The sequence below is a fragment of the Mesocricetus auratus genome, unplaced genomic scaffold (genome assembly GCF_017639785.1).
Source record: "Mesocricetus auratus isolate SY011 unplaced genomic scaffold, BCM_Maur_2.0 Super-Scaffold_100007, whole genome shotgun sequence".
NCBI classification, from domain to species: domain Eukaryota; kingdom Metazoa; phylum Chordata; class Mammalia; order Rodentia; family Cricetidae; genus Mesocricetus; species Mesocricetus auratus.
This window is the reverse complement of record NW_024429191.1, coordinates 47,758,887-47,785,645: the sequence shown is the minus strand read 5'-3', so window position 1 is coordinate 47,785,645 and position 26,759 is coordinate 47,758,887. Positions and strand designations below refer to the sequence as shown.

The 26,759-nt window shown below is 43.5% G+C and overlaps 1 protein-coding gene across 6 annotated transcripts in view; it reads left to right on the top strand.

Moving 5' to 3' along the window:
• Window positions 1-473: 473 nt before the first annotated feature.
• Ndel1 (nudE neurodevelopment protein 1 like 1) overlaps window positions 474-26,759 on the top strand; it is a 47,239-nt gene continuing 20,953 nt past the window's right edge. For 2 of the 6 annotated variants that reach the window (XM_040748927.1, XM_040748931.1), the window contains exons 1-2: window positions 16,300-16,431; window positions 26,064-26,161. In XM_040748927.1, coding sequence (XP_040604861.1) covers window positions 26,076-26,161 — 86 coding nt within the window. In that variant the 5' untranslated portion in view covers window positions 16,300-16,431; window positions 26,064-26,075. Of the gene's footprint in view, window positions 493-11,713; window positions 11,733-16,233; window positions 16,432-24,213; window positions 24,319-26,063; window positions 26,162-26,759 lie in introns of those variants that run through there. The other 4 variants (XM_040748928.1, XM_040748929.1, XM_040748930.1 and 1 more) reach the window with 4 other exon arrangements.

Genomic DNA, 26,759 nt, shown 5'->3' with positions numbered 1-26,759 from the left:
ATTTGAGCTCTCACATGGTATACTCTGCTTCACCGGCTCAGCATTGCACTGGAATAGAGATAAAAGCACTGACAGCCGTCCATCTCCTCCATAATAGTGAGACAGCTCCTTCAGCTGACTCTACCCTCCCGAATTCAGGGACAGAGGCAAGAAAGTGGGCAAGAGGACAACCAGCAGCTCACACAGATGCAGTAGAGATGGGGAGCCCCGAAGCTCCGGCTGCGAAGCTATGACTGGCATTTTACTCCCTTTCCCAAGCTCTAAGGTCTTGCTCAACTCCGGCTGAGTAACAAGGCTGGCAGAGTTACCTCACTTCTTGACAGCAGGCCCCAGCCTTCCTGGCTCAAACCCACTTCCTGTCCCAGAGTCGCTCTTGTCAGGCATGATTGAGTCTCATTCTTCCTGTTGACTTCTGCTTTGTTCCAGCTGGCCCCCGGGTGGCCCCCACGTGCTGCTGTGAACCAGATCAGCTGAGGATCTGCGGCCAGCCAGGTGCCTTGTGATGAGACTTTGGGGAGTTGGGGTGAGAGGAAGGGAATGGGTGGTAGCCTGGTCTCACCCTGAGAGAGAGCAGAGTGGAGGCTGCTGGCGTCTGAGGACCCTTTCTGCCCATATGATGGTCAAAGGCTGAAGTTAGTTTGTGAAGTCATTGTGTCCCTAGTGGCAGGTGACACTAGGAGTTTGCTATGGTGAAGTGTTCTGAAAGCACAGTATCTTCCATCATCTGGATTCTGATTACCTTGATTTGGTTTCTGTTTCCTGGGCTGCCTGCTAGTATTTCTTCAGGGGCTGGGGAGTGCTTTGGGTTCAGGCAAGTTTACTTGGAGCTGATGAAGACGCAAGCAGGGTGAGGTACTGGTGCCATGCTGCACTGAACAAGGCAGGGGCTCGCATTGAGATCTTGTGTGCTTCTAAATTGCTTAACAGCCTATGGGCTAGTTGCTTTCTTCAATCTGTTTTGTCTACAGATGGCAAAGTATCTTTATTTTATTTAAATTTGTGTAGAACTTATAGAAAAACGGTTGTGAAAATGTTTCCTAGACTGTAAGGTTGTATTTTCCAAGGCTTGGGGCTATCTTTATTTCATTTTCTAAAGAAAGCTAGACATACTTTTTCATGATAATATTTTATTTGGTAAATATCTAAACAATACAGTTCAGAGATACTGAAAATCTTTGTATAAGTATACCCCTAAATATGAACACTCTGACATATAAACTGTGGGTGCCCTTGGAAGTCAGACACTCAGATCCCCTGGAACTGGAGTTAAAAGACAGTGTGATCCTCCATGTGGTTGCTGGGAACCAAAGCCAGTACTCTGTAAGATCAGCAAGTACTCTTAACCATTTAGCCATCTCTCCAGGTCCCCAGACCTGGTTGATTCAGGGTCTCAAGTCTATAACGTCTTGGTCGATCTACAATTTTGAATCTCTCAGTTTTCTGGCCTCTGACTTCTGAGTGCTGGGGTTTAGGTGTGCACCACCTCATTTACTTTCAGTGCTCTCACCTGGATTGAACATACACATTTTATTTAGAGACACAGATTTTATGTAGCATAGGCCAGCTGGAACTCACTGTGTAGCTGAGGATGACCTTGAACTCCTGCTTTCCTGTCTACACCCTCCACAGCTAGGATTACATCACACCCAACTGACATACAGATTTTCAGTAAAAATTTTAATGTTGAATTTGCCTTACTGTTCTGTAACTTCCCTCCCTCCCTTCTTCCCTCCCCCCTCCTTCCCTCCTTTCCTTAGACACAGCTTCACTGTGTAGTCCTGGCTGGCTTGGAACTTGCTATGTAGACCAGGCTGACCTCAAACTCACGGATATTCTCGTCTCTGTGCTGGGATTAAAGGCCTGTGCCACCACATCTGGCCTAAGTGTCTACTTTTTAGTTTTCTGTTAATAAAAGGCAAGGGTACAGTGGTCATTTATCAGCTACCCGTATTATTGTTTCCATCCTCCTAATAAGATGATTTAAATGTTTATATTGCTGCTGTTCTCTGAACTGTGGGGATGGTAATTGTTAGCATTCAGGCATCTGTACTGGCCTGCACATGGGGTCCTGACAGGATGCGCCCTCATCTGCAATCACTAAGTGTACCACCTGTGCACATTCACTATGTTCCCTTAAAAAGGGGCCTGTCTACCTCCCGCCCTCCTCTTTCTTTCTCTCCTTCTGTTTCTCTCTCTCCCTTTCTGCCTCTCTTTCCTTTCTCTCCGAGGCTGGTTTCCCCCAGCCCCTTTAATGATCCCTAATAAAAAGACCCCTCCATTGAACTCTGTCCCATGGCATCTTTCTTGTGCTGTTTTTTTTTTAATTACAACAGTGATAATGGTGATAATGTTCCTTTTTCTTTGTTATACTTTTTGCTTCTGGAATTGATAGTTGCCTCAGGTTTTTCTTTATTTAGTAATTGTGTGTGTGTGTGTGTGTGTGTGTGTGTGTGTGTGTGTGTGCTTTCTGGCTATTGGGCCATTTGCATGAGGCTGTGTGGTCGGGAGACCCATTGAAGAATTCCCTGAGCTTTAGCCGAAGTGGGAAAACTCACCTTGAATGGGTGTGGGTGTCACCATCCCATAGGCTGAGATCCCAGACTGAATAAAGGAAACACATAAAAAGCAAGCTGAGCACCAGCCTTCATCTCCCTCTGCTTCCTGAGCATGGATCAGCTGCCTCACGCTGCCGCCATTCCTTCCTCGCCAGCATGGACTGTATCCTCAAACTGTGAGGCCCAAGTAAATCCTTTCTCTGTAAAAAAAAAAAAAATAAAGGATTCTCTGGCCACCTGCCTGGAGGGTATAAGAGAGGCTGCCAGCATTTTGCAGGGTTACCCAGGACAGGGGCTGAGGCGTCATGGACTTGGAGGTGTCCTTTCTCCCCACACCCTCTTTCTTTTTGTGGGGAAGTGATCTAACTTCTCCGGGGTCTTCTCACCTTCTCCTGTTAGGCCGGAGTGAGGCGAATGCTTTGGTTTGTCTGCTACGTCGACTGTGAAGTCTGTGTCTAAATCAGTTTTTCTCAACCTGTGGGTCAGGATCCTTTTGCAGGGGTCATCTAAGGCCATCAGAAAATACAAATATGATTAGTCACAGTAGCAAAATTAGAGTCATGAAGTAGTAAGGAAAATAATTTTATGGTTGGGGTCATCACAACATGAGGAACTGCATTAAAGGGTCTAGGCATTAGGAAGGTTGGGAGTCACTGGTCTAAATGCCCTGTAAACACACTACTTCCAATACATCTTCCTATTTTTCCCATTCCTCATACATTCTGAAGCAGCTAAAACCCCTAAATCAGCAGCCTTTCTGGAGTTCAGAGGCATGGCACAGATATCTAACTTTCAGCTTCCTGACTGTTGCTAACTTTCACTACTTTACATACTTTCAGGCTTACAAGATCATGTGTGGACATCTCTTTTTGATTTTGGGTGGCATTTTGTTTTATTTTTGAGACAGGCTCTCTCTAGGTAGCTCTGGCTGTTCAGGAACTTTCTATATAGAGCAGGTAGGCCTTGAACTCTGCCTCTTGAGTACTGGAATTAAAGGTGTTCGTTACCGGGTCCAGCAAAACCCAGAGTCTTGCTCATGCTAGGCAAGTAGTATACCAATAAGCTCAAGTTATCCATATTTATGTATCTACTTATGAGACAGGATCTTTATACTGAGGCTTGGCTGGAGCTCACTCTTTCGTCATCTGAGATTATGGACATGAATTCCCAGCCAGGCAGTATTGATTTTGATACTGAGGACTGAGCTTAGGACTTCATTCATGTGTGCGTTCTCCCACTGAGTTAGAGTCCTAGCCTCTATTTATTCACTTTTTGTAACTTAAGCCATAAACATAATGATATAAATAGCAATTATACTTGTTACTACAAGTTTAGTGTAGCAGAGGACCTTGTTAGGTGTTTATTGACCATTTATGTTTCCTTTATGATCACCTATTAATTTATATCCACTAAATCAGGATAATTGTTAAATTGCAGAGCCAGCTCTGTAAAGAGACTATGGTTGTTCTATTTTCTGTCTGTTTTTTCTTTTCTCTCTTTCAATCCTTATTTCTTTTCTCTTACTTTCCTGCCCTTCCCCCTCCCTTTCCCTGCTTGGGATTGCACCTGGAACCTCCCAAATGCTAGGCAAGGTCTCCAGCACAGAGCTATATTCCTTTTTTGTATGTTCAGACTCAGGGATCAGGCTTCAGAAAATATCAATTCCTAGTGATATATCTAAAGTGTTTGATTATTTTTCATCCCTTAGATTATGAAGTAATATGTGCTCATTGTAGAAAACAAGAAAATATCAACACAAAAAGGAAATATAGTTTACCCAGAGCTTCTCACCATTTTGTTTTTTGGTTCTTTTCAAGACAAGGTTTCTCTGTGGATTTTGGATGCTGTCTTGGAACTAGTTGTTGTAGACCAGGCTGGTCTGGAACTCACAGAGATCCACCTGCCTCTGCCTCCCGGGATTAAAGACGTGAGCCGCCACCACCGCCGGCTATTTTTGTTTTTTTGAGACCGGGTTTCTCTGTGTACCCTTGGCTGTCCTGGAACTTGCTCTGCAGACTAGGCTACCCTTAAACTCATAGAGATCTGCCTGCCTCTGCCTCCCAAGTGCTAGGACTAAAGGTGTGCGCCACCACAGCCCAGCTGATACTCACCTTCTTTTTAAAAAAGATTTATTTATTTTTATAGTTTATTTTTCTCTTATTTATTTATTTTTATTTTTTGAGATAGGGTTTCTCTATATAACATCCTTGGCTGTCCTGGAACTCTCTTTGTAGATCAGGCTGACTTTGAACTCACAGACATCCATCTGCCTCTGAGTGCTGGGATTAAGTACATGCTTGCCAGCATGCCCAGTTTAGTTTCTTTTCTTATTAAGGATGTATATGTGTGGGTCTGAGCATGAGTTGTGCCAGTGTCCCTGGAGGCCAGAGCTGGAGTTACAGGTAGTTGTGAGCCACCTAGCGTGGGTGCTGAGAGTCCTCTGCAAGGACAGTATGTACTCATAACCACCGAGCCCTCTCTTCAACTCTGTTTTTTATCTTTAATTATGTGTATATGTATGTTTCTGTATGTGGATTTGTGCAAATCTGTGCAGGTGCCCTGGAGTCTAGAAGAGGGTGTCAGGGCGCTGGAGCTGGAGTCCCGGGCAGGTGTGGGCTGCTTGACCTGGGTGCTGAGAACTGAGTTCAGGTTCCCTGCAAGAACAGTGTGCTCTCCTGACAGCTGAGCCAGCTCTCTCCTCCCAGACTTGCAGTCTAGGCTGATTTTCATTAATAAGTGTCTCTTCTCATGACCTCACCTAATCATGTTCCCTTGAAGTAGTTGCTTAGTCTATTTTTGGAGGTATTTTTCAATCTTTTTCTGGTTAAATTACTACTAATTTCAGGGGATAGAAAGATGCTCAGCCTTTAAGAGCACTTGTTGCTCTGGCAGAGGATCTGAGTTTGATTCCCAACACCTACATGGTGGTTCACAAACACCTGTAATTCCAGTTTCAGGGGATCTGATGCCATTTTCTGACCTCCTCAGGCATCAAGCACATATTCAATGTACAAACTTACATGCAGGCAAAATACACATAAAATAAAGTGAATAAACCTAAAATATTTAAAAACACTTATTACTAATTACAAAGTAACACATGTAGATTCATGGAGTTCTAGTATGTTCTTTTCTGTGTCAGAGGGAAGTATAGAGACGGGTCAGTGTGGGAACCCCTTTGCTACCTCCACAGCTTCCCTTTAGCATGGAAATGATAAAGGGCAAAAGCATCAGGGAATGAATGTTGTACACAGAGAAAAAAGAAAGTGACCAAGTAGATAGCTTCAAGCCAGGTGGTGGTAGTGCACACTTTTAACCCCAGCACTTGGGAGGGAGAAGCCGGAGGATCTCTGTGATTTGGAGGCCAGTCTGGTCTATAGAGTGAATTCCAGGCTAGACAAGGATACATAAACTTTCAAAAAACCAAACCAAGCCCAAACAAACCAAACCAAACCAAGCAACCAACCAACCAAAACAGAGAAAAAGAAGCCACAGCTAAAGAGAGGCAGTCTGAAGAAAGGGACTGACTGGTCTGAGATTAATGGTCTGAATCTATCCCTGAGCCTGCTTTTTTTTTCTTTTCTTTGAGACAGGGTTTCACTGTGTAGCTTAAGAGTCTTTCCCAGAAATCACTTTGTAAACCAGGCTGACATCAAACTCACAGAGATCCACCTGCCTTTGCCTCCCAAGTGTGCTGGGATTAAAGGCGTGCACCATCACCGCCTGGCTGAATCTGCTAGCTTTATGTCCTTGGGCAGGTTGGTCAATGTCAGTGTTGTCACTTGTCCTCTTGGATTTCTGAAGTTCTCTGAAAATCAGCTTTGTCACAGTAACTGTAATCCTGGAGAAGTTGCCTTAACCTCTCTGACACTGGGTCTTCTCATCTGTAAAAGTGGGAACACTCATCTGTCCTTCACAGGGTTGGTGTGAACTGATGTCCGTGAACCACTTACAACAGGGTCTGACCCATAGTAAGTATCCAATCTTCAATAGTTATTTTTATTACATGCTGAGTGTTATGTAAGATGAGGAAAATTATGTCATCCCGCACTGTTTATAGAAAGAACTCTGTCTTCCCAAAAGTAGTTTCAGAGTTCAATCTGCAGCTGGGAAAGATGCCAAGGGGCATAGTACAAAGTCACCACTGGCCACTGACCCCTTTTGGCTTAGTCTTCTCTCAGAGCTGGCTGCTGTCCAGATGTGGGCCAAGTAAACAGGCTACTGTTGAACACAGATAAGTCAGATCCCCAGATACAGGTCTTCAGGGGAGACAATAGGAAACGCCATTCTTGGAAGAGAAGACAGAGCTCTGAGAACCTCTGAGCTAACAAAAGGGAAGAAAGCCAGGGCTTATCTGAATGACTGGGATGCTCATCAGAGAAGCTGATGTACTTGCAAATTGTGATAGCTAAGTACAGAGACAGGAGGGAGAAGCTGTGGGACGGCCCGAGGTTTTGCTGGTGTGCGTTCTTGGACATGCTAAACTTTTCTGTAAAACCAGGAAGCCGGAACCTATTTATATCCCCTGAAGGGTGGCCTCTGTGCTTCCGGTGGCATATGAGGTGATTTATATGGTACAGAGGTGAACATCTGAAATCTTGACAGTTATGTATTTTCTCAAACCAAGGGGATATGATTGTTGTCAGTTCCTTGGCTTCTTTGATGTGGCGGTTTAGCATGAGGCAAAGGTGGGTTTAAGTTCATTTTTTAGACAGGTGAGTCAATTTAAAGATGATATGCAGAAATGGCAAAGATTGTACGTGGGAATGTCAGATGTGGGAGGCAGAATAATAACTCCTTAAAGATGCCAACACCCTAATCAGTAGACCTGTATGTTACTGTGTTCATCAAAAGACACAGCATATATGATTAAGGATTTTGAGATGGAAAGATTATACTTTATTAGATGTGTGGACCCAATATAGTCCAAAGATCCTTAGAGGAGGGATGTAGGGGTTCATATGGACAATATGGGGTGATGTGCCCTAAGCCTATCCTGTGATCTCTAGAAACCAGGAGAGCCAAGGAATTGATTGTCCCCCCAGAACCTCAGAAGGAGCCAATACCTTGATTTTATAGCTCTATGCAGCTCACTTGGAATTTCTGACTTCCAGAAGTACTAGAGAATAAGTATGTGTTGATTGAAGCCATCCAGTTTGAGGTCATCTATTACCATAGTCACAGGAAATGAATACACTGGGTATTGGAGGAACTTAAAGTGATACATTCTGCAAGTTCAGCATTTCCTTAGGGCAGAGGAAGGGACATTGGCCACCTAACCCATCCATCTAGGAGGACACTGGTCTAGTCATCATGTCTGGCATTCTGGACAAATGTAGGGAGAGCCCTCATTCCTACAAGGAGAATGCTTGGATAGGTGACATAATGGGCCCTGACTCATGGACACTGTCAACAACTGCCATTTAGTTCAACCTGCTCAATTTGTAGATGGAGAAACTAAGGTCCAGAAAATAGGAAGTAACCTGAGCAAAGTCACTAGCAAGGCAACTGAGTAGGTCTGGATGAAAACAAAAATGGCTGAGTTCCTAAGGCAGGGGTAGAGGAGCGGCACCCTGCAGAGACATGCCTGGATTCCCAAACTAGGGAGGGAGCCCTAGTGAGGGGTGGGGCTACACCTTTGGCTGGGGGTGGATCTTGTCACTCTTTGGTCACCTCTGTGTGTGGGCCTCTGGTTCTCATGTCCCTCCCTTTTCTATCTTTTAATCGGGGTTTTAATAGCCATTCTGCTAACACGTGATCTTTAGAAGATTGTCCAAACAGTGACATACTGGGGACAAGGGCTACTCCTCTCTCTCCTCATCCCACCTCAAGTTTGAAATGCTGCAGTGAGTTTCCCTCTGCTTGGCCTGTCCCCTCTGCAGGGACACTTATTTTCTTTTTATAGGAGGGACATTCTTCTGTGGTGAACATGAAACCTGGGATGCTTCATTTCTGCAACTCAGCATGGGGAATCAAAATTGATCAAAATGAACATCCCTGAAGAAGCCAGATTCCTAGTTCCGAGCAGAAAATGTTTTCCATAGAACACTTTTAATCCCAGTACTTGGGAAGTAGAGGCAGGCAGATCTCTTTGAGTTCCAGGTTAGCCTGGTCTACACAGTGAGACTTTATCCAAAACAAAAACAAAAACAAAACAAAACAAAACAAACAAACAAACAAAAAAAAACAACCAACCAAACAAACAAAAACCTGAAAGACTGTAGGGAGGAAATTTTACATCTTTAGACTGAGCATTTGTAGTTACATACATATAAGGTAACGAGCTGTACATGTATCAGGTTGGACTAAATTAGGGACCCAAGGAAGAAGGGGGTGAATTCTTAGGAACCAGTCAATGGAACTGGAAAACTTTCCAGTGAGACCTCAGGAACATGATGGCCCAGGCCACTCTTATACCTTCTGCAGTCACCAGCTCAAAGGCTGCAGTTTGGTTTGTTTTATTTTTGAGAAGGGGACTTATCTTGCAGGCCAGGCTGGCCTCAGACTTAGTCTTCATGCCTTAGCCACTGACTGCTTCAGCTAATTACAAGTGTGTGCCAGCACACCTGCCTCAAAGGCTGCCTTAAAACAAAGTTCAACAGCACTTGGGAGGCAGGGGCAGGCGGATCTCTGTGAGTTCGAGGCCAGCCTGGTCTACAAGAGCTAGTTCTAGGACAGAGAAACCCTGTCTTGAAAAACCAAAAACCAAAAACCAAAACAAAAAACAAAACAAACAAACAAACAAAAAAAAAACGAAGTTCAAACATCAGTTTAAGACACCACAAAGGTGCGGAGGAAATGAGCATACTTTAAGTTTAGATGCGGTGCTATTGTAGGAGAATGAAAAATTACCCACTTAATATGTTTTTGATCAAAATGAAGAAGGGAAGGAGAGGGAAAGAGAGAGAGCAAAAAGGAATGAGGAGGGGCTGGAGAGGTGGCTCAGAGGTTAAGAGCACTGACTGCTCTTCTAGAGGTCCAGAGTTCAATTCCCAGCAACCACATGGTGGCTCACAACCATCTACAATTCAATCTGATGCCCTCTTCTGGCATGTAGGCAGAGCACTGTATATGTAATAAATAATAAATAAATTAAAATCTTAAAAAAAAAGGAATGAGGAATCGAGCTGTGCTCGTTCTGAAAACGAGCACTGTTGGTGTTTGATTGACATCACTTGTTGTCTTTGTATTTATACCTTTTTTTCCTAACGTACAATGTATGCTTTCCTATGTTGAAATGGAATCCAATATATTATTATTAACTACTTTATTCATTTGGCTGAACACGGGGGACATTTTCATTATTAATATTCTTCTGTAACATTATTGTGTTATTAACACATTATTCAGCTTGGCTATCACATGCTTCTACTTCACTCATCTTGCAGTCTAGCTTTTATCTTTCCTTCACTAAGTATTTTATGTGTATGAGTGTTTGGCCTGCATGTATATCTGCACACCATGTGAATGCAGTGCTCTTGGAGGTCAGAACGGAGTGCTGGGTCCCCTAGAACTGTAGTTACAGATGCTTGTGAGCCAGCATGTGGGTGTTAGCTGCTGAGTCATTTATTCAGTCTGCTGTGTCTTCTTGCTCACTTTTTTTTTTTTTTTTTTTTTGGTTTTTACCAGACAGGGTTTCTCTGTATTGTTTCGGAGGCTATCGGTCCAGCCCGGCCTCGAACTCACAGAGATCCGCCTGCCTCTGCCTCCCGAGTGCTGGGATTAAAGGCGTGCGCCACCACCGCCCGGCTCTTTTTATTGTTTTTATTAGAGTTCTAAATTATAAGAATAGTTTTTTAAAAACATTTTTTTGAGTTAAGATTTCTCTGTGTAACAGCCATGGCTGTCCTGAAACTCACTCTGTAGACCAGGCTGGCACAGTGATCTACCTGTTTCTGTATCTAGAGGGCTGGGATTAAAGGTGTGTACTACCACCAGCCAGCATTAGAATAGTGAAAGAAAGACAAAAAGAAAAAGGTTCAAGATAGAGTAGCAAGAGAGCCGTGGAAATGAGTTGGGTCTTAAAATATCTGAAGACTTTCTATTCCTTCAACAAACATTCAGTGCTTCCTGAATGCCAGGCACCAGTAGAGGCAAATTCACGGCTGTTCCCCTAAGTGCTGCCTTTTTTATACGCAAAATATCGAAAAGCTAATTGTTCTCACCAGCAAATGTCATTGCTTGACATACTAATGTGACTCTGGCACTTTCTGTTTCCCTTCTTTTCTTTCATTGTTAGAAAACCTGCAGGAGGTGGGCTGGAGAGATGGCTTAGGGTTAAGAGCACTGGCTGCTCTTCCAGTGGACCTGGGTTCAATTCCCAGCACCCACATGGCATCTTGCAACTGTCTATAACCCTAGTTCAGGAGATCCAGCACCCTCATAAAAGTATATGGTTAGCCTGGGTTACTAGTGATGATTTGTTTAAAAAATCCAAACAAATAAAAACAAAATCTAGGGGACTGGAGAGATGGCTCAGTGGTTAAGAACACTGGCTTCTGGCTTCCTTCCAGAGGTCCTGGTTCAATTCCCAGCACCCATATGGCAGTTTACAACTGTCTGTACCTCCGTCCCAGGAAATCTGACACCCGCACACCAATGCACATAAAATTAAATAAGTAATTAAAAAATAAAACCCAGAAAACTTCCAGGAAGGAAGGGACTTGCTTCTTTTGTTAGTTGCTTTTTCCTGGGGCTAAGAACAGTGCTAGGCACTCAATAAATATTTGTTGAATACTGAATACATAATCTCTGGGTGCCAGTAACTGACTCATAGGCTTACCCAGTAGTGGGAATTAGGCTGAGATTGTGTGATACAATCCGCTCAGGCTGGTTAGAAACATTCCATTTCTTTTCATCCTGGTCACAGTCTGGGTTGAGAGCAGGCAAAGCAGGTGCCCGCCTTGTCTGTGTAAGGTATGTGAGCAGGCATCATTTTTTTTCCTCCAGGGACAGTCACAGTGTTTATGTAAATGTGATGTCAACAACTCTTGGTGTTGCCAGGTGTTAACCAAATTAGCAATGAACAGTGTTGGCAGTTCTTTCTTGGGCAGGCAGTTGCCACTCCAGGGTATAGGCTACGGTTGGAACCAGGGCTGAAGATTGAAGCTTGGGAGACTGGAGGCTCTGTAGCCAGGGAAGTCGCACAGTTCAGGTTGGGAAGAAGTTCCGAGTCAGGTAGGTGGCTGGGGAAGAAATCAGGACAGACTCCAGGAGAGTGATGGGTCAATGGTAGTATATCGGGTCCCACCAGTAGAAGGTAAGTGGCTGGGTAGAGATTTTCCTGAGGCCCTGGTTTATCTTCTTGGATAAGGAAGGGGGCTCTTCCCTTCCAGGGACCAGCTATCAGGGCAGGCCTGTGACAGGAAGGTCTGTTGCAGCCCCAATCTAAATGCTCTTCTTTTTTCATGCCTTCAAAAGTCCCCTTTTGAGGTGGCACATGCCTCTAATCTCAGCACTGGGGAGGTAGAAACAGGTGGATCTCTGAGTTCCAGACCAGTCTGGTCTATAGAGTGCGTTCCAGGATAGCCAAGGCTACACAAAGGAACCTGGTCTTATAAAACCAAAAAATAAATAAATAAAAAAGAAAAAGCCCCCTTTCAGCAAGGGACAGTTGCAGACTTGCCGAGGGTGAAAACAGCCCCTGACAAAGGGTCCAAGCGCGAGAAGCAGATGGCATCCTCCATCAGACACAGTGGGAAGGGAAAACAGGAAGGAGGTTTGAAACACAGAACAATGGACACTGAGGGCTCACCACATTCTCCAACAACCCTGCTGCCTCAGCTTCATGAGTAGCTGGGACCAGGCGTGCGCCACCACACTAGCTTTAGAGTGGGCATCTTGTCATTCCTAATCTTGGAAGAGGAAATACATTGTCTGGCCAAAGACTCTGGTATTCTGTAGGTAGTCATTCATCCAGCCATGTTTATTGAGTACCTATTCCATGCCAGGAACGATGATGAAAAAGTATGATATATCTCTTTAGCTAAGACATCTGCATATTTTTAAATTTATCTTTTGTATACTCTTACTGAAAGGGTCTTGACAACTTAATGGAAGATAAAAAAATCTCATGGATATTATAGCCTGTTTTAACTCAGAAAGCAAGTTTGTTTTTGGGTTTTTTGAGACAGGGTTTCTCTGTAGCTTTGGAGGCTGTTCTGGAACTCACTTTGTAGACCAGGATGGCCTCAAACTCACAGGGATCCGCCTGCCTCTGTCTCCTGAGAGAAAGCAGTGTTTTACTGTGTATCCCAGGCTGGCCTTGAACTCACAGCAATCTTCTTGCCTTAGTCTCTTAGCTATGCAGGCATAATCACCATGCTTGGCTAGGGAACACTTTCTGCCCCTTTTCGTCCATTGACCTTAGATATCTTTCTTTGTACTTCTATTTGCTTAATGACTGTCTTCTCCATTAGAATATATACTCTATGGGAGGGGAGGTCAGAGGATAACCTGAGCAGTTAGTTCTTTCCTTCTACTATGTGGGACCAAGGGATCAAAGTCAGGTGGTCACACACGATAGGCTAACAACTTAACCAGCTCAGTCATCTTGTTGGCTTCCCAAGGCAGTGCTTGCAAGTTTTCTTTTAACTATGTGGCACTCTATTTGTGTTTTGGGTATCAGGGAAGGCTTCCTGGAGGAGGAAGCTTGTGAAGGAGACTAAAGGAGGTAGAGAGGAAGGTGGCGGATCTAGCTTCGTAAGTAGCCACAGCGCACAGGGCAGTGAGATGGTCCTTGAGAGGAAGGGAACTGTCCTCTGAGGGTGTGTCTTAGTTACTATTCTAGTGCTAAAGTAACACCATGACCTTAGTTACTATTCTAGTGCTAAAGTAACACCATGACCAAGGAAACCTACTGAAGGAAGCATTTAATTGGGGGCTTGCTTATCATTTCAGAGGGTTAGTCCATGGTTATCATGGTGGCAAGTATGGCAGCAGGCAGGCTGTGGCCCTGACGAGTATGACGAGTAGCAGAGCTTACATCCTGGTCTGTAGGCAGGAGTCAGAGAGAAAGACAAAGACTGGGGTTATCCTGGGCTTTTGAAACCTCAAGGCCCTCCCCAGGGAACACACTTCCTCCAACAAGCCTACAACTAATCCTTCCTAAACAGTCCACCAGCGGGGAAGCAAACATTCAAATATATGAGTCTAGGGGCATTCTCATTCAGACCACCACAAGGGGCACAGAGGTCAGTCTGCTTAGACTCAGTCTGCAGGATGCAGACCGCCGGGTGGGTTGAAGCTGCTCTGTGGGCTCTGACCACTGACTGTAGCTCATCCTTCACAGCAAAAGTAACAAGGAGACAAGTCAACTTTTGAAGCAGGGGTGCTGGGTATACAGTGGAATGTTAGTGATACTATTCTGATAGCTCTGTAGAGACTGCTAGGGTAGAACAAGATATCATTCAAGGGCGGGAAGTTGCAGGTGGGATTGGGGGAAGTGCAGGGAGAAATAAGTGGGAAATGAGTAGATTGGAATTTATACAGGGAAAGTTGCTAGAGTGTGGTGACCACATAAGGGAATTGTAAGCCAGTGAGGGGGCTCATTAAGGCTTTGTGCTTCAGTGACTAGAGGAACATGGCACACCTGACAAACATGTAAATCATTCTAGAAATCTCAGTTGAAACAAAAGGAATATCTGTGGGGTTTAGGCAAGAGACTTCAGGTGGATATACGAGGCAGCTTATTAGCAATCAGATGGCTACAGAGTATTCCTCACTCAACTTCATCTGTACCCTTAAGGGTTAGCAAAACATACTGATTAAAGGGATATAGAAAAATTAGACTGAATGAAGTATTCTTATTGTGTATGTGCGTGCTTTGTTTTTTAAGTCAGGGTGTTGTTATGTAGTGATTTAGGCTGGCCTGGAACTTCCCAGGACTACAGGCATAAACCAGCAAACCCAGTGAGTCTTTGACGGAGGTGTCTGGTTTATCTGATTTATTAGTTAAACATGTTACATCTCCTCCTGTTTTCGTAGCAGGTTTGTATGCACTGTATTGCTGTGCTGGCTAGTCTTATGCCAACATGACACAATAAACTTAGAGTTATCTGAAAGGAGAGAACCTCAATTGAGAAAATGCTGCCATAAGATCCGGCTGTAAGGCATTTTCTTAATTAGTGATTATTGGGGGAGGGTCCTGGGTTCAATAAGAAAGCAGGCTAAGAAAGTCAGGGGAGCAAGCCAGTAAACAACATAAACAACATTTTTCCATGCTCCTGCCCTGTTTGAGCTCCTGTCCTGGCTTCCTTTGGTGACCAACAGTGATAAGGAAGTGTAAGCTAAATAAGCCCTTCTCTCCCCAGCTTGCTTTTTGGTCATGGTGTTTCGTCGTCACAACAGAAATCCTAACTAATTACCTTTTTTGAGTATGTGATTGGCCAAAGTCCAGTGTTCTCCCTAGCTCCTAGAGCTCCTCTCTGGTAGTTGATCACCATCTACCCATTTGAGGGGTGGAACTTGATCTCTGTTTCTTGTATTTTGGAGTTTGTAGCAGGGAAGATGTTGTGGTATTTATGCATGTTCTCAGACTGTGACATTGAGCTAGCTTTCTGGCTCAGTACAAGAAAGACCTTGTACTGGAACCTATGCAAACTGCTTTGGAATGCTTTACCAAGGCAGAGGGGTACAGCAGTCCTCCCTCTTTCCATCCTTACAAAGCTGGTTGTGTAACTTGTGCTTCCTTTTGAGACTGATTGGCTTAATAGAAGAAGGTGGGGCAGTTTGCTGACTCTGACTCTATTTCAGCCCCTGGGCTAATGAGGAAGATCAGAGAATCGCCTTTGATTTCTGAGGGCTCTGCCAAGCTAAGCCCATTCATTAGGCTGAGGATGACACAAAGATATTGACAAACACTAGTCCTAGGGTCAGAGCAAATGGGAGGGACAGCAGCCTGGGAGATGATGTCAATGTTTTCTGGAGGGCCTGGCTTGCCATTAGGTGACTCAGTGTGTTTCTTAACACCTCAGCCAAGAGGCAGGTCAGAAGCTGAAGTCTTTTCCTCTTCGGGATGGAATGTTCATGTGTTGGCATCGGGTCTATAGGAAAGCTTTCATTAATCACTTCCCTGCCTGATACCTCATTAGACGGAGCACAGACAGCTTCAAGCAGAGCTCCAGTTTGTGTTTCCAAGCTGTTCCAGGTCGGCTTGGAGAGCAGACCTGTGAGCCTTTTTACAATATAGAAAACAGAGTATAACTGGTTTCTTAGGCTCACCTTGCGGCACGTCTTACGCTATGTTGTTATGTCTTCAACCTCAAAACCAATCCCAAGAGCACTGAATTAAGAATTCCATTGAGCTTGAGACAGCAAAAGTCCCTAAAATTGTTCCCCAAATACTTTTTACCACTTAAGCTTCCACTCTCTGGACAGTTGAGCATCTTTCCTGTCTCCTTTTCGAGCCAGTTCTCCTTTACTCCTGCTTCCCTCCTTAGCCTAGGGAACTACTCTGGACACCAAACAGCACAGCTTCAGGAAACCGCAGAGGACTAAACTCCACTCTTTGCAGTGGCCAGAACCCACTCTTTGCAGGGGCCGGGGGCGCCTGCGCAGGACTGTGACTGTGTCGCCGGCTTGACGTCAGCGCGCAGGGCCTGGGTCGGCATCGTGTGACGCCTGCCTCCCACAGCTCCTCCCACACCCTCTGAGTTTCTGCGCATGCTCCCGACTCCGCCCCCGTGCGTCACAGAATGGCCTCCGACACCCAGGGAGCCCCTGACGTGTCGGGGAGGAGCCCGGTGCGTGGGTACGCGGAGTGGAGCTCAGGGCTGCGGAAGGGAGCAGAGCTGAACGGCTGGGCGGGCCGGGCCAGGCCAGCGGAGCGGAGACGTCGGCCGAGCGGCGGCGAACATGCGCTTTTGACACGTTCGCGGTGAGCTCCGTGTGAGGCAGCCCCTGGGGTCGAGCCGGGCGGGCGGCGCCGAGGCCTGTCCCTGGGGAGCCAGCTTGACAGTCTCAGGCCTGGCTGGGCCGAGCCCGGCTTGGGTTCTGGGGCAGCCGGTCCAGAGACAACTGTTCAACCGCTCTAACTGTCCCCTCCTCACTGTCGGAGGTGTGGCCCAGTAGGGGCACCCGCAGGAGAGCGAGTCCCGGGCTTCCAGAGGAGGGACGCAGGCCGGGACGTGGCACTGGGGGCCGAGGCGCTGACGGCTCGAGGAGTGGCCGTGTTGGGGTGGCAGCGGCGCGCCCAGCTTCTCGCTCCACCCACCCTGGATTCCCTTGAGTCGCCAGGGTGGTTAGGAGCCGGGCTGGATTTTGGTTTCCCAGCGCCCCTTAATGTCGGAGGCGAGAGCGGGAGCAGCCCGCTTTGGCAGCCACTGGCAGTCTCGTGACTGCCCGCCCCGAACTGCTAATCCCCCCCTTTGGAGTTGGGGAAAGTATCACCGACCAGCTCCGGTTGCTTGCGCTCGCCTCTAATTTTTAATCTGGGAAACGATGAGGTGACTAACCCCTTAAATTTAAGTCGAGTGAAGGTTCTTTTCATTATTACGGTCCATTCCTGTAGCGCCTGTAAACATTTTAGAACATTTGTTGTTTGCACTTGTGACGGATTTTGTAAGTCACTTTTTGCTGGATGGGAAAATTGAGTCCAGATGCAGAGGCAATTAAGGGATTTTTTTTTACTTGGGTTCCACCAACTGGTGAGAAGCTTCTCTTGGATCGGAGTTTGCCTTTCTAGGCTCAGGGTTCTGGTTCCTGTTTCTATTTAATTACCTTCTTCAGTCAGAAAGAGGCCAGAACATTGGGCTTGTCAAACATAATACTAAAAGTTAGCAATGACTTACTTATTTTTGAATAAAGGAACAAAAGAAACTCCCCACCATTCAGTTATTAGAAAATCTTGTCTGAAACTTGCTCATGAGTGACTGGTTATTAGTCTGATAAATTATGTTGCTTTCACTGCACTTAAGAGATCGGGCAGTGTCCGCCAAATCAGAAAATTGATAGGGTAAAACTCAGCATTAAGCTGACGAGGAGTCAAGAGGTTAAAGGACACCGAGTTGAGGATGCCTCTTCCAAATTGTTGCTAAAATTTTTATTTAGACTGGGAATGCATAAGGAGCAAAGAAAACTTTTAGCCCCCATTGGAAATGGACTTAATCGCAGCAGAAGTTGCTAAACCTGCAGTGGCTCTGTTTTGAACTAGATAAGTTGAAGTTGGAAATAGAGCATTTGAAATACAAAAAACAAAACAAAACAAAAAAACCTGAATATGTTTTCATGAGAACAACAAAACTTATTTATATTTTTGGTTTTTTTGAGACAGGGTTTCTCTGTGTAATCGTCCTCCTGGAACTTGATTTTTAGATCAGGCTGGCCTTGAACTCATGAGATCCGCCTGCCTCTGCTTCCCAAGTGCTGGCACTAAAGGTGTCTGTCACCACCGCCCAGCTCATTTGCATTTTAAACCATGTTAAAATAAATTTGAGGACTAAAGTTAAAATGACTTCTTATTTGAGCTTCTAGGCACTTCATAAGGGAGATGTGTTGATGGGACCTACTTCAGTCTGCATATGTGTTAATCTATCATGTATAACTGTTTTCCTTAATACTGTACAGAGTATCTTTGCCATAAGGTATGTTGAGTAGGCTGTTTAGAATCCAAGTGAGTTAATTGTCAGTTGTTAGACATCTGAAGGTCTACAAAGTGTGATGATGTCTGTGTTAAAGTTATAATTTTGAGACTCACACTCCATGTGAGACATAGTATTAAGGGAAGATTGAGAGGAACAGAGAACACTTGGCTGCCTGCATTGCAACCTCAGAAGATTGTAGGTGTGCCTTTGAGCAGTTTTTTTAAGCAGTGAAAAATTTGACATTGGCTAACTTTCTACATCCTTAACTTTCTCCATTTACATGATCTCAAATGACAGTGAGCACAATTCCACACAGTCTTTGCAGTCTCTGAAACAGTTTTAGAATTATCTGCAGTGGTAGCACATTTTGTTATTTATAGAGAACCCGATTTTTAGAAGGATAAAGTTGATGAATAGGTGTAGTGGGATAAAGCTGGGCGTTGCCAGACAGAAGCAACAAACAGTGTAACTGAAGGCTGAGAACTCCTGCTTGTTTTTTAATCTAGCTCATAAAGCGTATTGCAGGAGAGAAGTTTTTGTTTTTGTTTTTTTGGTTTTACGAGACAGGGTTTCTCTGTATTGTTTTGGAGGCTGTCCTGGAACTAGCTCTGTAGACCAGGCTGGTCTGGAACTGCCTCTGCCTCCCGAGTGCTGGGATTAAAGGCATACACCACCACCGCCCGGCAGGAGAGAAGTTTTAGAGACCTTTCTGCAATGAAATGCTTTTGAGAAATCCTACCTGGTTTTAAATGTGGGAGTCTGTTTACTTTGTGGTCTAATACTCTGTTAACTTCAGTCCACTTCTGGCCTACTAGTTCCTTATCATTGAGTTAACATTTATGCTGTGCTCACTATGCACTGGGCTTCGTTCCAAGTCCTGGACAAATAGTAACTCAGTCTTAAAAACATACAAATGTTTCTGTTTTATAGGTGAGGAAATGAGGTACTGAGTAGTTGGGTAACCCCATGGTTACCCAGATAGTGTATAGTTTGGCTGTGTGTGTGTGTGTGTGTGTGTGTGTGTGTGTGTGTGTGTGTGTGTGTGTTTGTGTTTGTGAATGTGGGTGGCTGTGGAGGCCAGCCAAAGAGCTGAGGTACAGGGGGTTGTGAGCTGCCCAATGTGGATGCTGGCAACCAAATTGTTGTCCTCTGCAAGAGCAGCAAATGCTCTTAGCCATGGAACCATTCTTCAGCCCTCTCATGCTTGTTCTTTTAAAGAATAGCTACATTTATTATATTTAGTTCTGCTTAGGTGTGTGTCTACTTGTGGGTGTGTTCATGTGAGTGTAGTGCCCACAGAGGCAGGAGGCATCTGATCCCTGGTGCTGGAGCCGCAGATGCTTGTGAGCCACCTTATGTGGGTGCTGGGACCTAACTCTAGATCTTTGGAAGAACAGCAAGCGTGCCTAACTGCAGAGCCATAATTTTTTCTTTTAAACTTTTTTGGAAAAGTCTCATGTAGCCTAGGCTGGGCCTCCAACTTGCCATGTAGCCAAGGATGACCTTGAATTTCTGAGTCTGTTCCCTCCATCTGCTGAAGGCTAGGATTACAGATCTGCTGTGCCACACTGGTTTATGCAGTACTGAGGATTGAACCCACGGCTTCATGTGTGCTGTGCTAGGCAAGTACTTTACCAACTGAGCTTTAGCCTTCCTCTGACTTACTCTTGATTACATGCTGCTAATTTGGATTAAAAAAATTTTTAATGGGGTCTTGCTGTGTAGCTCTGGCTGACATTAAACTTGTTATGTAAATGAGGATGGCCTGAAATTTGTATTGGTCTTCCTGTCTCTTTGGGTCCTCTTACCTCTGTCTCTTCAGTGCTGAAATTACAGGCTTACACCACCACACCAGGTCTAATGTTAATTGTTTAAATAAAAGAATTTTGGCACAGGTAATGGTATAGCTTGAAGGGCTAAAAATAAGCCGTGAGATTAGCTTGTTGATTAAAAAAATCATGGTAAACATTCAGTTCACCCAAGATTTAGCAAGAAAATTGAGAATCACTTCTGAAGTAAAAACATTAAAAATGTTGCTAGAATTATTTGATAGTGAAGTATTGGGATAAAGATGATATAACAGCTAAAACTATTTTTAAAAAGTTTTATGTAAAGACTACTTAAAACCTGTGTCTTTGTGATTGATGGTGCATTTCTCGAACCCCAGCATTCAGGAGGCAGAGGAAGGTGGATCTCTGAGTTCAAGGACAGCTTGGTTTACTCAGACCAGCTAGGGTTATATAGTGAGACCCTGTCTCCAAAAATAAAACAAAGCCACAAAAACATACCTGTGTTATCAAGAACACTTGGTGGAAAAATTTGGTGGTTGTATTAAGAATACATCCTTTTGGATTGGGGAGGTGCTGAGTTGGTAAAGGGCTTTCAAGGACCTGAGTTCAGTCCTCAGAACCCTTGTAAAAAAATCCAGGCGTGGTCGTGGGAGCTTGTAATCTCAACACGCTCACATGTGTGTGCTTGTGTTTATGTGCACAGAAACAGGTGGATCTCACTGGTGCTTTCTGACTAGCCAGTATAGCCTGATGGGTAAATTTTAGTTCAGTGAGAGACCTTTTCTCAAACAAAGTAGACCACTACCACCAAAAATAACAAACCACTAAAGAAATCCAAAAAAGTAGAAGGCATTCCTGAGGAATGACACCTGGGCTTGTCTTCTGGTCTCTACATACATGCACACAAATGCATGCAAATCTGCTTACAAACATGCCCACACAATCCACCCCCATATGAACACATACATAGAAGGACACAAAATAATATAAAGGAATAAGGAATATATAGCTTCAGATAATAATTCTGGATGGTACATTTTAAAGAGCTAGAAAGATTTTGAAAGTTTTCACCAGAGGGAACTGATAATCGATGGAAGAGAATATGTTTAGCCCTATTAAAGTAGCATGTAGTGTATTCATGTCACTTTTACATGCTACTCTGCTAATATGTTCAACTTGATGTTTTCTGTGTAACTTAAGGAAATATGGAAGCAATATGTTCCCATAAGCTGGAGACAAATGCATAGTTTACAGTATACGAAAAAGTGTAAACAGTGTTCTTTCCCAGGGACCATTGCTGAGCTAAATGCTCTTCAAAATAGTAGCCACCATAATCCCTTTGTACTGTTTATCAGAGTTCAGACAACAGAAATGACCTCTACACAGAAAAGTGAATGGGCAAGGGAATAAAATTTATAGATGAAGTTGATCCTGACCTTATTTGTAGAATGATTGGTTCTACATTTGAACACCATACATTAAAATAAATGGTAGATGTCCAGGAAGGCATTAGCAGCCACTAGAAATGCTCATGAGGACACTGGTCCTTGGTATACACATAATATCAAATGTTGCATGGCTCAGAGGTTAAGAGCACTGCCTGCTCTTCTAGAGGTCATGAGTCTATTTTCCAGCAGCCACATGGTGGCTCACATCTATCTGTAATGAGATCTGGTGCCCTCTTCTGGTGTGCAGGCAGATATGCAGATAGAACACTCTATACATAATAAAATCTTTAAAAAAGGAAAGAAAACTCAAAAGACAATTTCCCTGCTGGTGAATAAAATATCAGTACTGAAGTCTATCGATGGTTCAAAGATATCTAAGAGCAGTCTGCCGGATGTTGTGGCACACACTTTTAATCCTAGCACTTGGGAGGCAGAGGTAGGCAGATCTCTGTGAGTTCAAGGCCAACCTGGTCTATAAAGCAAGTTCTAGGACAGGCTCCAAAGCTACACAGAGAAACCCTGTCTTAAAAAACCAAAACCCAAAAAAAAAAAAAACCCAACAAACCAAAAACAAACAAACAAACTAGGAGCAGTCTAAAATATGGGGCCTGGAATGGCTACTGAATAGGCTAAAATATTCACTTGGGAAAGAGCAAGGCTAAGTAAGATATTATCATCAGGGTCTGCCAAGATCAGATAAGGTATAAAATGGAGAACACATGCTTGTTTTCCAAATCCTGGAAGCAACATACAAAACTTAAGAACACATTCAAGGGTGAAAATAGGAAGTTCATTGATGGCTGTGGTTAATGGATTTATCCCAGTTATTTAAAAATAGTATTAATCTACCAAGTTAAAATCTTTATATTTGGCACACCTTTAATCCCAGCACTCGGGAGGCAGAGGCAGGTGGATCTCTTGTGAGTTCGAGCCCGGGCTGGACCGACAGCCTCTAAAACAATACAGAGAAACCCTGTCTCGTAAAACCAAAAAAAAAAAAAATCTTTATGTTTGGAACTGCAGAGATGACTCAGTGTTTAAGAGCTCTGACTGCTTTTCCAGAGGACCTAGGTTCAGTTCCCAGCACTCACATGATAGCTCACAACCACGTGTAACTCCAGTTCTAGGGGATCTGGTCTTTGTGGGCACTAGACACACACATGGTACACAGATCAAAAAATCCATACATAGGAAATAAAAATAAAGCTCTAAAAAGATGAAAGATATTAGATTTAAAATCATGAATTAAAAATTTTATATATGGATGAAGACAGTCTTAAATTGTTTCCCTCCCCCAGAGGTAGGTGTAGGTATAGGGGTGTGTGTGTGTGTGTGTGTGTGTGTGTGTGTGTGTGTGTGTGTGTGTGTGTGTGTGTGTGTGTATGTATGTATGTGTATATGTGTATGTGTGTGTGTGTGTGTGAGAGAGAGAGAGAGAGAGAGAGAGAGAGAGAGAGAGAGAGAGAGAGAGAGAGAGAGGAGAGACCAAAGCATCCATTTACAGGTTTGCTAACTGATAAAAGAGTAAGCACTTTTACATTGTAATTTAAACAACCTTGTAGTCATAACACCTATCCTGTGATTTTTTTCTCTCCTTGTTTTCAGAGCCATCTCTCTATTTGAGCCACTCTGGGTTATCTGGGCTATTGGCCTAGGCTTTATCTTGAGATTTCATTGCAGTCTTGGCTATGTCTTTTAACCTGTGCTTTCCAGGTCATTTATTTCAAGTGATATGGAAGAATTTATAAGATACAGATCTTATGAATAAGGAACTAACTAGAGAGACTTAGCCTTTAATTTCTTTTCATTTGTTTCTTGTGGAAGACAGCATCAGCAGTAGTGGAACTTTGCTTCTTTTGCCATCTCTGGTCTTTATAACAATATAAACATCTATAATTTGTTGGCTTTTATTTTAGAAACTGGACATTTGAGCTTATTGACACATGGTTGTCAGTATTCAGATAATTATTTTAAATTTGGGGGCAAGGCTGGATTTATTTGTTTATTATAATAAGGATGAAACCCAAGGCCTGTTCTACTACTGATGTATACTTCCAGCTCTAGGGAATATTTGTTCTTATTTTTTTAAATTTATTTATTTATTATGCATGCTGTGTTCTGCCTGCATGTATATCTACACGCCAGAAGAGGGCACCAGATCTTATTGCAGATAGTTGTGAGCCCCCATGTGGGAATTGAACTCAGGACCTCTGGAAGAACAGCTAGTGCTCTTAACCTTTGAGCCATCTCCAGCCCCTTGTTCTTATTTTCATTTTTTAATTATTTCATGCATATGGTTATTTGGCCTGCATGCACCACTAGCATGCCTGTTGCCCATAGAGGCCAGAAGAGGACTCAGATCTTCTGGAACTGGAGTTACAGATGGTTGTGAGCTGCCTTGTGGGTGCTGGGAATTGAACCCCAGTCCTCTGGAAGAACAGCAAATGCTCCCCCCCCCCCCCCCGGTTTTTTGAGACAGGGTTTCTCTGTGGTTTTGGAGGCTGTCCTGGAACTAGCTCTTGTAGACCAGGCTGGTCTTGAACTCACAGAGATCCGCCTGCCTCTGCTGGGATTAAAGGCGTACACCACCACTGCCTGGCCAGCAAATGCTCTTAACTGCTGAGTGCTCTCTCTGGCCCTTGTTATATAGATTCAAATTTATCACAGTTTTCAGGACACTTTGGGAAAAGGTCTTATGTAGAGCATTAGAGGAGACACATGGATTGTTGCTTCAACTCTAGATGCTAACACATATTTCCTCTAATTCTGTCTTCATCTGGATTGTTGAATTACTTAAGGAGACATTGGTATTAACCCTTATGAATTTCTGATACTACAGGGTGATGCCTGTACTTTGGATCTTTTGAAATTTGAGTACCTCTGGCTGCTGAAGAGCCCATCATATCCATAGACTACCAGAAGTCAAGCAGTGACCTGTATTTGGGCAAGTGAAGTGGGAATTTCTGGGACTTTGACAAAGGGTCAGAATTATAGAACCAATCAGTATTTACTAGTCAGTACACATACTTGAAATAGTTAGCCACCGAGTATAGTTCACACCTTTATTAGATGAAACAAACTGAAGCCCTAAGAGAGTAAGCAGTTTGTATAAGTAATTTAATGGCAGAATTGAAATCTTAGAACCCAGCCTCAAAAAGACTCCCAATCCTATGTGGTTCATGCTATAAGTACTTTCATGCTGTAAAGACATATCTAAGAAAAAAAAGTGATAAAGACAAATCTGTGCTAGTGTAGGTGTAATCAGATTAGAGGATAGTGTAATTGGTCAATAAATACATAAGTAAATAGTGCTTAAATCTTACTAGTATTTAGTAAATGATTGGAGCATTAGGTGCCTTCTCTGAGAAATCTGTTGTACTCAATGCCAAGAAGGAATACAAGGTGTGTCAAGAATCTCTTTGAAAGAGCTTTCAGGGTGTTTGGCAGTTTAAGATAACTGGAAGATTTACTAATTAGATGTCAAGAAAATAATAGGTGGTATGATCAGCAAAGACCTGGTTAAGGAAAAATTGACACTGTGCTTCAAAAGAATTAAACTGAGCATATCATGTTATTTTTAGTTTATCCCCACTAGACATCACTCTCATGCCTCCTTTGTGTACACATCTGGATCTGGAGCTCTGCATGTGCTGTGGTCTCTGGCTGAGTTCTTGGTAAACATAAGTGATTATTAAGATGAGCTTTGAATTCTCTGCATTTCCAAGGCTTTCTTAGTTTGTATTAGATTGTTCTTCAGTCTTTACTGGCTGGCACACATTGAAGTTTACTTCGTTAGACATTACTGTGTATCTGCTTTGTGTATGTGGTGCTGGGACAGAAGAGGAGATTGTGGGAAAGATGTGGCAGGAATCTGGAGTGGGCCAGTCATCTTGGTGTTGTTAATCTGTCCTATGATCATTTGGGAGTTTTAGCCAGTTGAAATGGCAAGAGCAACTAACTAGATCCCTCCCTTTGTAAATACCTTGGGGGAAGAACTGAGACAAAGATTATTGCAGTTGGAGACCAGTTTACCTTTGGAGTAAAGTTGGATTGAAGGATGACTGAGGGTGTTTTCAAAAATATGATTTGAGGATGTGGGTCTTGTCTGATGTAGTAGTTTCTCTTGGCATTCCCTCTCTTCCTCTGTCTCCCTTTTCCTCTTCCCCCTTTCTCCCCACTTCCTTTTGAGACAGGGTCTCATGTAACCCAGGCTGGCCTTGATCTTTCTGTGTTGCTGAGAATGACGTGCCTTCAATTCTCAGTGCTGAGATTTCAGGTGTTGCTAGAGGTATAACTCTAGACAAGCACTTAAACAGCTGAGCCACACTCCAGACCCATTGCAGGTGTTTTAAAGCCACACTCTAGACCCATTGCAGGTTAGGGAAGCATGTGGAGTGGCAAATTCTGACAATTGTTTCTGTCATTGGATTCCCCGAAGACCAGTTGCCCATAAACTGCTGAATTATCTAGAACCCAGTGCTATATTTGAAAATGCCTTATTCCCTCTGACCTTGTTGATGTCATCTGCTGTCATAACCTCATCCATAATGTTGGCTGTCCCTGAGTGAGGTAGGATGTATGCTTAAGTTTTAGGAACGTTCCAGCCACTCCTAGATAGAACCTTTGAAACTACCAAATGCAGTGCCATGCTTTCACTCACATCTTGGGTTATTTGTCTTACTGTCACAGGCTTTCTTGATCATGGATGGTGAAGATATACCAGATTTTTCAAGTTTAAAGGAAGAAACTGCTTATTGGAAGGAACTTTCCTTGAAGTATAAGCAAAGGTAGTGTTTAAAAACTATTAAAATAGGGGTGGGATTTGGAATATGCCATGCATAGCTTGCACTTTTTTTTGAGTATAAGGCTAAATTTCAGATTTAGAATTGTGATTCCATAGTCATAAAAATGTTTGTATTTAAATAGTATAAAAATACCATCAATCTTTATTTTCTTCAAATTGTAATAGCAGGAAGCTTTAGTGCCACTTATGATTTCTTATGATTGCTTACCTCCTGTTCTTTGTCACTGGTCTGGGGCTGCTTTTGATCTTCTGTGTGTGTACTGGTACTCCTTCATCGTTTGCTCATTTGAGATGCTTAAAAAAGACTTTTGTCTTTTCAGACATGCATTATTAGTGTTGGGAGGCAGCTGAACTTCCAAGCTATGGAAAATTTTATAAAATTGTTTTTATAAAATAATATTTTACTTAGTTGGTAAGAAAATAGCTCTTTGGCCTCAAAACTTATCCTAAATTCCTATTATTTAATAAGTCATATGTTTTTTTGAGGTTTGTTTTTTATTTTATGTGTATGAGTGTTTTGCCTGCATGTATGTCTGTGCACCATGTGCATGCCTGATGATCATACAGACTAGAAGAGGGTG